This window comes from Hippoglossus hippoglossus, chromosome 22 (genome assembly GCF_009819705.1).
Source record: "Hippoglossus hippoglossus isolate fHipHip1 chromosome 22, fHipHip1.pri, whole genome shotgun sequence".
NCBI classification, from domain to species: Eukaryota; Metazoa; Chordata; class Actinopteri; order Pleuronectiformes; family Pleuronectidae; genus Hippoglossus; species Hippoglossus hippoglossus.
The window spans coordinates 2963940-2976691 of NC_047172.1; the positions used below are offsets into that span (position 1 = coordinate 2963940).

The 12752-nt window shown below is 42.1% G+C and overlaps 1 protein-coding gene across 3 annotated transcripts in view; it reads left to right on the plus strand.

Moving 5' to 3' along the window:
- The window catches only part of slc4a11 (solute carrier family 4 member 11), a 68503-nt gene that overhangs the window by 19626 nt on the left and 36125 nt on the right, over nt 1–12752 (plus strand). For 2 of the 3 annotated variants that reach the window (XM_034576844.1, XM_034576845.1), the window contains exons 2-3: nt 1996–2046; nt 6686–6802. In XM_034576844.1, coding sequence (XP_034432735.1) covers nt 1996–2046; nt 6686–6802 — 168 coding nt within the window. The remainder of the gene's footprint in view (nt 1–1995; nt 2047–6685; nt 6803–12752) is intronic. The other variant, XM_034576846.1, reaches the window with a different exon arrangement.

Consider the following 12752-nt stretch of genomic DNA (forward strand, 5'->3'; position numbering starts at 1 on the left):
AAAGTTTAAGCCTGAACATCAGCCACATTCATTTGGTGCTGAAAAGATTGATAAGCAACTATTTCAATTCAAGTCAATTTGTCGTTTTCCCTGAGATGTGATGATGTTTATTCCAGTTTCATATCAAATGTAGGTTTTAGACTTTTTGCTCAGACGGAGCAAGAAATCGAAAAAACATCACCTTGGTTTTTTTTTGGGAAACTTCTCCAAGTTTCATTGTTTAGACGACACTTTGTTTAGACTGAAGAAACGCAGTCTAAATTAATGTCGGAGAAATGCTGAAACCCTGCAAATCCAAACGATGGCGCTGATTGGATGTTTTTATTTCTGATGTGTGAGGAATCCACAGGAAGTTAAAAAACCTTGGGGAGCTTTGTTTGACCCACTCTCTCCAGCAGACTCGTTTTTCAGTTTAGCCAAAATGTCCAATGTTTGCATTCTTCAACAAAACTCAGCCATCTGAAGCTGAACTGATAGCATTCCCTCTTGTTTTCCATAACAACAGCACTGTAAACCATTCATTAGCAATTGGAAGATATAACCTTGAGCTGTGCGGGGAAACTCTCACCAGCATTTTTCTGTATTTTCCAACATTTTCGTAGACAATTAGAAAATAATTAACATATAATTTACACTGACATGTCCACTGCCCCCCCAGTAACATTTTTTATTTCTCCTCTGCGTCACATCGTCCTCTCGTGATATTCTCATCCCATCAGGCACCAAAAACCTGTGACCTGCATTTATTCCTGCCAGTATAACAGCTTTGGATTTGCATCACACTGCCTCTGACCTGCGGCACTTGTTTGGCTTCGCGAGGTTAAACACAGCGTTTTTTTTATGTGAGTCGGCTCCTAATCAGAGGGATTTAAAATGTAAATGTTCCATCGGTCTATCACCATCATTACATACGCCCCCCCCCTCCTCGGATACAAGACCCAGAAAATACACGGTGTGATTTTTGCTCGGAAATTAAATTCATCCGTCAGAACACGAGAGGGTAAAGCTGCCGAACAAGCTTTTTTTATTGTCAACAAATACTATTACAAGACAACAGGGACACGCGATCACTGGCCTTTCATCACCATAATGCAAATACATGTACATGGATCAGATGCGTGGGGATCGCTGTCTGGATCTGAACCAAATGCTGGGGAACTGTTGAGTTTCTCTATGATCGTGTTAAGTGTCGACCGTGCGGTGTGAAGTACCTTGAGGTAATATATGTTGTTGTGTCAAAAAAACATCCTACCTTTCCACCACGTTACAAGAAATGTGCTGGAGTTGTTTTTGTGTTATTCTTGCTCATATAGGAGTAAATATAAACACCTTTAAGGGACTATTTCCAGCTGTGGATTGATTCACTTGCCGGGCGAGTGTCTCCGGCAGCAGGGCCGCGTACGTGGGCTCGACACAGAATAAACTACCCAGTGTGTGTTCATTGTAATAAAGGAGCACGTCTCCCAGTGCAACTGTGTGAGTCACTGATGTGTTTGTAATAGTTTCTGCAGCTCAGAGGAATAATCTAATAATCTCAAGCTTCAGATACTCATATAATGAGATCAATTCACAGTTGGATTTTGGTCTTTTCATGGAATTTTATTGACGAGAAGTAAAAAACGGAAAATTCGCCGCACATTAAAACGCTCTGCACGCTTCTGCAGGGGCTGTTTTCAGCGTGTCATGACCCGACTCATCGTCGTCACGTCCCCTTACGGCCTTTAGGGGGCAGATACTCTCGTGAGCATTAACGATTCATTCTGTATCCACACCGTCCTTTTTACGTTTCAATCCACTTTGACTCTCATTTCTATTCATAACCATCTCTCATACCAATAATTAAACACTTACAATAAAGAATAAAGTCATTATAACAAATAATGGGTATGGAGTTTCAAAATGCAAATGGCTCCCTGCAGGGCCTGATGTCCACCACCACCCCCCCCACCCTCACTGATGACTCTCTCTCTCTCTCTCTTTTGCTCTCTCCTGCAGAGGCGCCTCCCTCTGGGATGTCCAAGAATGGATACTTCTTTCAAGAAATGGGTGAGTCTGAGTCACCAGCCGGATAAATGCACTTTTCAACATGAGCCAAAAACACAGCAAAGCAATAATCAGGATTAGTTGCAGACGCAGCGGTGGATAAAACACCGAGATCCACTCACCATGATGGGAAAGGGGGATATCTTGTTTTTTTACTTGAATGCTGCCAGTAATGTGAGTTACAGTATATCCATAGTGAAAGATGTGACTTGGAAGATTGCGGCTGCAGCGCGGCACAGAAAAACTCTCCCAGCTCTCACACTCTGCTGCATTTGGATATAAATAATGAACTTTGCTCAGGCTGTTGTGATAACAGCGGCTTCATTACCTTCAAGCCAAGGAGAGGAACCCAATTAGTATGTGCAGCACAAGCAGTCAGGACAGAATATGCTTGCATTGGATCTCCCTGTCTCCCCCAGCCAATTATTCCCTCCCTGTAACATACCAATTCACTCTGCAGATTCACAGAAGCCCCCCCCACCCCCCCCGCCGCTGCACCTGAACATAACCATCTTTATTAGGCAACCCTCTATCACGATATATAAATGCAATTACATTACTGTGGGCAAGTACGCATCGTCCACCATCTTAGAGGTTCATTAATGAATCTTGCCGGACGACCAAAGGTTGTGAGCAGGGTGACGTGGACAAAATACAGCTGTTGCTGGTCTTGAACTGCTGGAAGTGATCCGGTTGTGCCTGTGTCATCTGTGTCATAATGTTCTTCGTGACCATTAACGTGCTCATTTTTCTGTGCTTGGCAACTGAATCTGATCACAGCTGCACATGTCAGGATTAAATGGTGAATAGAGGTCAAACTAGAATGAAAGTCAGTAGAGCACAAACCTCCACCGAGGCCCAACAGTCCCCTGAATTCAATCAAGCTGCCACAAAAGCTCAAAAAACACCCATCTAGCTTTGATAATGTAAATTGAGTTTAGTGGAAATCTGTAGTTGTTGTGTAATCCTGTCGACAAAGAAACCAAACGAACAAACAAACAGACAGACAGACCTGAGGTGATGGATGAGAATCAAAGTGGGACAGATACAAGAAGTGAAAAGCTCAAGTCAGGCCATGAATCCACCTTCAGAAACCTTAACAAATGAAAATACACATTGTGATGAACATACAAAGCCATGCCAACTATTCTCATTATTGTCCAGAATGGTTTGACAGATCATTTAGTTTACAAGTCGCGCAGCAGAGAGGCAACAACACAAATCAGTGGTAAACAGACACACACGGCTCATAGAGTAACAAGTGTGCGATACAGAAATAACAACATTCATAATAACCGACTGTAGACCGAGCCACAGAGTGAAGGCAGCAAACAGACAAAAGTGCCTGAAGCTGAGTTGTGTTGTTCGCAATCTTAAAGAAAGTGAAAAAAAAGAAATTCCCTGATCTGGATATTTCCTGACCGACCCCATATCCTTCCACTAAGTTTCATAGCAATCCCTCCAGAAGTCCTTGTGTAAAGCGGTTTCCTGTTTGATGGAGCAGAGGTGCATCATGGGGGTTGCAGGGTATCTCTCTGACTTCGAAGCTCTCTCGTCACGTTCGGAGTCGACGTCAAAGCTCGTTTTCTGGTTAAATCTGTTGATTTTATGGACGGATTCAGGGTGAAAATGGGTTTTGCCGAGTTCGCAGATCCTGACGCAGCTCATCATGTGATTTAAAGAAGACGTCTAAATGCTAGACACACTCATTAAACATGAAATAGTAACTCAGCTGTTTTCCCTGAAACTTAATGTCTCGCTTTATGACCTTAATTTAAAATACTGTGGGAAAACCTGTAATTTAGCTGTTATCGTCTTTTTCAAACCTGAACGAGTCCACACAGTAAAAGAGCCCTGCTTGCTGTAGAGAGGGTTTGATCATCATGACACTGCACTAATACAATTATTGCAAACAGGTTTTTGCTTGTATTTTAAGTTGTGTTCAGGTAAAGTGCCGCTGTTTAATTTCCTTAAGTCGTCGTTGATGTCGGGCGACTGCTTGTTGTGTCCGACAGCAGACGAAGGCACAGAGGAGCAGTAAATCCTCACGAGGGAGAAGCTGGAAGTCGCAAATGTTCCTCAGTGTAGCTGCAAAGCAACTTTAATCATTAATCTATAATCAGAAGAGGAGCCAGTTTCATTCAATCTATTATTTGTCTTTTGCTTGTTATCTGACACTTATGAATTTAAAGACAAATGAATCAGAGTAATAATCTGCAGACGGTGTTGAGAGGTTCAGATTAAAGAATATGTGCCATTAAATTCGATTGCTCACCCACAGTGAGTTGTGAGTATTTACAGACAGAAGTGTGCTGCTGCCCAGACACTGAACCCAGGAGTCGCTCTGATGGCAAAAAGGACTCAGACCCAATTTTTTCCACAGGCTTTTATTTTCCACAGCATCACGTAAGAGTGAAAACATGTAAACAAGCGAGAATAAAACTGTTTTCACTTTGTTGCCTCGCAACTAATCCTCTTAGAATAAAAATAGCAGCAGAAAAAGGCAGATTTTACCCTCAGCTTCAATTGGGTGAGAAAAAGACATAGATAATAAAAAACCTATTATCCGCAACATTGTCTGAATATTAAACTATCTATGAAATCTTTGGTTTGTTGCAGCCCGCGATGATTTCAAATCAGTAAGAGAAGGTGAATGTAGAACTTTGATTAATTCTCACAGAAAACATCTGTGATGATGAGGCCGTGCACGTGTAGTGTTTCTGTACGTCACAGCTCCAAACACATCTCAGAGGCTGCTGCAGAACACCGGGCACATCCATCATTCAGTGTTTTCATATCAAACCACCTCGTCCCTCGGCCCTCGTTCCTTCTACATGTTGCTGGTTCTGACCCGTCACTGTTTCAGAGGGGGAGCTCGGCTTCATTTGTTCCACTTATTGCTCAAATGACGCTGGAAAAGCAAAACAAGAATACAAATCCTGATTCTGAGGTGTATATATATATAAATGAATAGCCCCAAATAAGAAAGGAAATGTAATTTTTCGAAATGAATATCGATTTGCTTCTCCTGCTCGGCAGCCGCTGCTCTCTCTCTCCCAAGGTGATTTGAAAGTCAGAGCCCAGCCGGTGAGTCTGAGGCGCAGAGGGACGCCGGCAAAGGGACGACACAGAAAGGTTCAAATAATGTCAAGTGCGGAGGGATGATCCCGACACAAGACAAACTGGTTGAATGGTGGATAAGGTCGGCAGTTAAAGAGCACAAGTAGGAGATATTGTCCCGGTCGCGTCAAGCCGATCGCTGGATGATATTTGGGAGCCCACTAGCGACGGGGGGGGATTGGATTTAAGGTGCTGCTGTGTCAGGAGCAGAGACTGGGATGAGTCATACAAACAGGCCCCAGGCTGAGTCCTGTGAGGCTTTCTTCCATACAAAACCCTGACCAGTACGCACCAAAGAAAAACACCTTCGTCTCGCTCTGATTCGTGAACAACGTCATATGAAAACATCCACTGACAAACGTCTGTCGGGATTATACGTATTTAAACATTATTACTTTGTCTCGGCAGAACATCTCTTTGCTTTCAGTGACATCGAGGTGATATTTATTTTGACAGCAACAGTGATAATTGATCAGCAAAGGAAAAACTGTATTAATTGTACTTTTCCAGATGACTTACATCAATCAATAAATAATGCCACAGTAAAACACATGGTTGTTAAAATCCCCAAAAATAAGTAGCAATAAAGAAATAGGTAGAGGAATATATTTTATTCTATCCTATTATCTCTCACACTTTCAAAACATTGTGAGTTTCATCTTTTCTTATTGATTTACTAACTAAATCTATTAAATCTACTAAATCAGCAACAAGCAATAACTAAATCTAGATCATTAACCAACACATTTAGATCTGTGGAAACAAACCTGTATCTGATTCAGCAGAATTTCAGAAATGAAATCAAGTATTTTGATAAACAAATAATCACGTAGGTCATTTAAAAAGAATGATTTTGTACATTTGGTCAGACAAACAAGATTTTTTTTTAAATGTCACTAACTTGCAATGGTCCTTTTTGCTATGTAATGATATTCAATAGACCAAATGACTTAGTAAATTAAAGGAATAATTGGTAAAATGTTCAATTATTAAAATAAATGTTGCCTTCAAACCCAAATAGATAATTCAGCCTGTCACAGATGTTTATACATCTTTAGCAGACTGCATGGTTTCATCATTAACACACGGTTTTGTGAAATGACATGAAAAGGAGCAGCGAGTGAAACCTGAGCTGACAATTAGCTCCTGTGTAAAATGTTCGGGTGACACTAAACACAATATTTGCTCATAATTCTCCAGGTTCTTTGTTTTGTTTTTCAGCACCAGGCTGCGCTGTCAGGACGGTTCACTGACTGTCGACTAAGCTGTTGTGGAAAAGCTGCATTTCTTGTAATAAAAATCGCTTCACTTTGGGGGTTCTGTAATTGTAGTTTCTACTCATGAAGATTTTACATATTTAAAATATGTATTTCATGTGTTCAAATGGGGCAATTACATTTGTGGACCTCAAATTGCCTCCTGGTATTTTTGACTTTGGTATTTAAATCAGCTACTTTGGCCGAGGATAATGATTGTGAAGCCAGCGAGGATCAGGAGTGACCCTGTGCTGTTGTGTCCCCAGAGCAGCGGGAGGCGGAGCAGGAGGAGGGCAGCGAGGGCCGAGAGGAGGGACAGGACTCGCCGATCGCCTGCGGAGATGACATCCACCTCTATGACAACCAGATCAGCCCCGGACCAGGTCAGTACCCAAAGAGGGAGTGAGCGAGAGAAAAAGAGATGGAGAGCGGCCTGGGGAATAGTGTTGGGGGGGAGGAGGAGAGAATAGAGGGAGTCGGAGAAGGCGAAAGATGAAAAGAGAAAGGAGAGAAGAGAGGGAGTTGTTTGCAAGAAAGAGAAATGAGGACATCTTATGCAAACGTTCTACTCTTTAAAATACTGATTAGTCTCAAGATTGTTAGAATTCAAGCGGAGGAATCCTCCAAATATTAATTTGGACTCACGAGGGAACAGATTACGCCTGTGAACACAACATCTCAGATACTTGAGGGAATGTCTTTAAATTTTGGTACAAACGTTCACTTACCTTGACTCAAATGTGAACTGATAAGATTCTGGTGGTCAAAGGTCAAGGTCACAGCGACCTCATGTTCCCGTGAATGTGATATATCAGGAACACCCAGAGAGAATTTAATAACATCTGGCACAAACATTCACTGGGACTCAAGGATGACCTGATTAGAGTTTGGAGGTCAAGGTCACTGTGACCTTGTGTTATGCTAAGAACGCCTTGAGAGGATTCTTTTTTAAATTAGTTAGACTCACGGATTACCTGGTGAGATTTGGCTGCTCATAGGTCAAAGGTCGCTGTGGCCTCTCAAAACGATATCTCAAATCTGACTTAAGTGAATTTCTTTCAAAATTTGACCAGTTGTCACTTTGACTCAAAGATAAACTGATTCGATTACAGTGGTCAAACGTCACGGTGACCTTGTACGAGTCCGGGGGGAAAAAAAATACATCCAGACTGAAAGTTGGCGGAGCCGTACAATTTAAGTTTTTGCAGCAGATTTGATTACATTTCATTTTAGTCCAGAATTGATACATTTTGATTCAATTCGGTTTGATTCAATTCTTAATGATTCAGTGACATCGCACACATTCCAGTGCTGCTGAACGTGTTCTCAGAATCTATCCTGGGAACTTAAATCTGTTTCTACAATTACCAAGCGGGCAACTCGGTCATTTCCTTGAATATGAAATAGTGTAACAGGCAAATTATCAGCTGTAAACCCAGGTTTTATTGTCTTTGAGACATCTTGCATGTTCAAAAACAGTTGAGCCAGAATAAGAAGAAGCTGCACCACTTGCAAAGGGCATCATCATTATCCTTATTTTAAAAAATAAATGCTTTCTCGTACAGCCGAGCACGAGGGTGTCAGGATGGAGGCTTCAACAAAGTTCAGACTTTGACTCTAATGATCGCTTTGAACCCAGACAGGACAGAAACAGAAAGTCTGCTCACTAATTTATCTGCTCTGTTTGTGTGTTGACAAGACATCGCGCTGATGTCTGCGGACAGCTGGTTATCTGCTCCCCGACAAGGACAGACAGACTGAAGCAGGATCCGCACTCTGCTCATTCCACTTCCACGGGCGTCTGTGCTCACAACCAGAGATAATTAACACAAACCCAGAGCTCAGATCGGTTTGCAGAATCATTTTTCGGTGTTTATGCTTTGTACATTCGCCACGAAATTCAGTCACAGCAGTCTCGTAAACTGCAGGAGAGACACGCCGACTGTAATTGTTTACATTGCATCAGCAAACGCTCTTGAATCTCGTCGTCCTTCCTCCTCTTTTTCATCCTGGAGGTATTTGTGTTCTTCCAGTTATCACGACTGTCGCGTCCTAGAAGTCGTCCTGCTCTATTTCCACATGGACTAACATTGTCTGGACATTTTACAAGAGGTCTGGCAAAACAAGTTCCAGTAAATGTGCGAAGCAAATGACTCGGGCGTTTGCGTTCTCACATACAGCCCCACTGGATAATTTCAGGAAAATAGTGCTTGTCTGAAAGCAGCTTTTCGCTCACCATGACCCCCTCGATTCGCCATTGAACTTCACCGGACCGCTAAATGTCTGAGGCTCATGGGAAATATTGTTCCTTGAAGATGCACTAAAGAAAGAAATATTAGTTAAACAATAAAATGCACCTGCTCTCCCACTCAGGTGCTAGGAAATGATTTTTTTCAAGGCTGCAGTTTTTGTTATTCGGATTTTGAACGAGGTTTTCTTACTGAAAATTCAGTTTCTCTCCACAGAAATAAACAGGTCTGTTCTTTCTCTGACTGACTGGAAGCGTGTCAGTGTAGAACCAAACATGCAAGAAGCTGATTAATTAGAATTGCTGATGCATATAGAATATAGACGTCCCTCTGCAACCTTCAACTCCACCTCATTACAAGTGGGAATGTGTGTCACACTCAGTTTGCAGAGATATCCTTCTGAATATGCCTGTTCCTGCTTTCGCCGCTGCCAAGTGATCAATATCCCGATTCACTTATCTTGTTCCTTGCACTTTCAGCAAAGTGCTTCTTTTTTTTTTAAATATCATAACACGAGGCTTCTTCAAAGGGAGCGTGCGTCTGCAGTCATGGCAGATTTCTACGGCTTCAGTCACGAGGAAAAAATGAAAGGGGGGGGGGGGGGGGGGTGAGAAAATCCTCACACAACTTTAAACTAATTTCAGTGGAGGTCTGCGGCAGCCGGAGTCCAGCCGGAGCCCGATGGCAGGTGTTGACTTGACAGACAGCTTGTCGGCTGCAGCTGCAGATGATTTTGACCCCATTACCAGAAACCCGCGGGTCAACAGGTTACCATCGCCATGGCAACAGTCACAGGTGCACCATGGGGGGGGGGGGAGAGGCAGAGAGATGGAGAGAGAGAGAGAGATTCAGTCTGAATGTGACAGGTGAGCATGTCACTCGGGCTGATTCTCCGTACATAGTAACACTTAAGGCGTCTGACAGGAGCCGGGAACGAGTCAGAGGAGGAAGACAACAGCAGAAACTCCCCTTCCAGAGTAAAACACTCAGGGGAAGGTGTCAGATTACAGTCGGGGCTTCATGCGATGAAAGAATGATCTCTTTGACACCGATAAGGACATTATTTAACTAATTTGTGATATAAATAGTTATTGAATGGCACCACTTTTTCATATGTTTGACCATAAAGTTTGAATAAATAACTAAGCAGCAGATACAAATAATATCTAATAGGTTCATATCAGCCCCCCAGCGAATCGGTCGAGCTCTTGTCATTAGACGTGAACATGTCTGAGCTTACAGCTTGAAATAAAATCAGTGGTTCCATCAGTATCTTTATTCTGAAGACATGGTCCAACATCCGTAAACACAATATACTTCAAAGTTCCCCTTAAGGTTTGAAATTAAACCTCTTCAGTTTAAAAGTGTAGCACAGACGCTCTGTCTTTAATCTATCATCTCCCAATCTTTCAGGGAAATATGTTAATAATAATTAAACATAGTTCTGTAATTTTCATCATGTAGGAGCTGGTAAAGAGTTTTGTATTATTAAAAAAATATGTATTTTAATGAATTCAAATTTACAATATCCAATCAATCCGAGAGGTGGAATCCCAAACTTCATAACTTCAGAATTGGGAGCGGGTGGTCTGGGTGACGTTTGGGAATTTGTTATTTTTACATAATCCTAATACACCAAACAATGTTAAAAGCAATAGCATGGTAATTTCTGACAGTAGCTAACTTAAGTTAATCTGAGAATATAATCATCAGTTGATATCTAATCACAATCCAATGATAAACAGCTCTTGGTATTTGTACCATATTTCAGTCCCTCTATACAGATATAATATGTTGAATCGACTCGGCTGTCATCAGACAAAGTCCCCCCCCCCCCCCCGCAGGTGCAGAATGTTTGTCGTGCAGCGTCTATCCCCCGATTGTCAGAGCTGAATGTTGATTCCCGTGTTTTGTTTTCATTCCAGTCTTCCCCTTGGTTTTCACATACATTTGACGCCAGCATCATTGGCTCTTTCGCCCGTTTCAGCTTTTAATTCACGTGACAAATTATCATGTAGCTTTGTTATTCCACAGCAGCGGCAGCAGCCTTTTCCGCCATTTCAAATCAATGCAGGACTCTGAACGGGACTTTTAATCACGTCCTGTCTGCCTAAATCAGCGGCGGTTTGGAAAAAGCAAAGACCTTCGTGATTGCATCAGACTCAGAGACGGCAGCTTCCATCGTAATGCAATTTCAATAACATCTGTCCGTTATAATTAATTAATTTCCTTCTCCTTTATTTAACGGTGACCTCTTCCATGAGAAATATACAGTCCCGGCTGTGGATGCTTTAATAATTCTTCGCTGTTGACCTTTGTGATATTGTTGCCTGTTGGATATTTAGCTGCACCATACTAACGATATGTCTTTTAATGGCTTCCATCGTCGGGAGTTATTTAAACGGCAATTTTAGATTCAATGTCCCAAATACGAGCTCCGTCGAGAGCTTTTATTTTTTATTTTAACCCGAATGTCCTCATTTTCCTCCGGGTGATGATTTAAAAGGCAGAATCATTCTATCTCCTGAGTCCACGGAATCTGAACCTACAACCTTCATGAAGCTGTGACCTATGACAGGACTGTTTTACTTGACTGCATTAGTTCAAGCTGTAGACTATATTTAAAGATGGACGATATATTTTAAAGTAAAGTCAAAATGTCTCAATCGCCCCCCTGGTGGCTGGCTGCAGTATCAGTCATAAACCCCGTCTCATCCATTTAGCGGATGGCACACGGAAACAAACGAAAAAGTCAAAGTACCTGTTGAATAATGAAGATGGTTCCTGTCATGTTCTCAAACACTGACTATTGACCTCATTCTGAATAAAACATTATTTTTGCTCCAATGAGAATATTCCATTCATATTCCTATTCGTGCCCAGGAAGTGAAGATGCGTCGTCCATCTTTATTTGCAGTCCGAGGAATCACAGCCTCCTCATGTGCTCAGCATCGGTGTCAAAGTGTTATCAGACAAAGTGAATCCACGGCCGTTCAATCCGAGCGAGTGCTGACGATGAGAAACTGAAGAGTTTAGCGAAAATGTCGTTAGCCGGTAATTCGAGGGATTGTTTGAGATCTTCCTCTGTTTTCCGAATCATTTTGACACGATCTCGTCCATTTTTCTCTCTTCAGAGAACTTTGTCAGGGAAACTGTCGAAACGCTCTCCATAAATAGAATTGATTCCACGATTATATTTCTGTCGCCGCTCGGCCCCACGCTCACTCCGGTTCAATCAATTTGGCTGAATGCTAAAGTGGAGGAGTCAAGAGGAAGGACGGCCGTCTCCCACACGGGAAACTTCAGGCTTTAGACTCTGACCAAGGTCATGACTTGACCTTGACAACCCCGAGTGTAAGACTTGCTTTATGAATTCACACAGTAACCAATGCATTTACTATGGTGCGATTTCACTATTTCTTTGTTTCTTAACCCATCAGGAAGGCAGAGTTCTGGTAAGCAGACTGATTCTTCTACATTTCGGAGAAGCATAAAAATGTACTTTCATACTAAATACTTTCTTTGGGTCGATAAACAGCCCGACAGTAAAAAGCTGCGAGAGTCAACTTCTGAAATATTCACATTTTTTGCCAGGTTTTTGTTGCTAAGGTCAAGGTTTTTTTTCATCAGGGCATTTTGAAGTATTCTACCTGTTTTTCCGTTTTGGGGAAAATATAATCTTAAATTATTCTGCAACTGCTGTTTATGGTTACGATCCCGTAAGATTGCCTCAGGCGCTTTAAAACCTCAGGAATAGGTCGAGTCAATATGTTAATTTTACACTGAATCAGATGAGATAAATACAGGCGTAACACGAAAGGCAGGGTTTGGGAGATGGCTGAAATCTAGTCGGCTATTCTGACAGTGAAAAAACACGAACCTGTGGTATTTTTACACCCCAGGTTCATGGTCTCTCCTGGTTTCCACACCACCGAACCAATTATTTTTTATTTCAAACACACATTTGAAATGCAAACAGGCCGTGCAGCCTCCGCTCCAAGGGCACGCCAGCCTGTTCGCCTGCAAGATCTCTCCCATCACACAGTAATTCAGCCGTCCACCTTCACCACCCTGCATCTCTTAA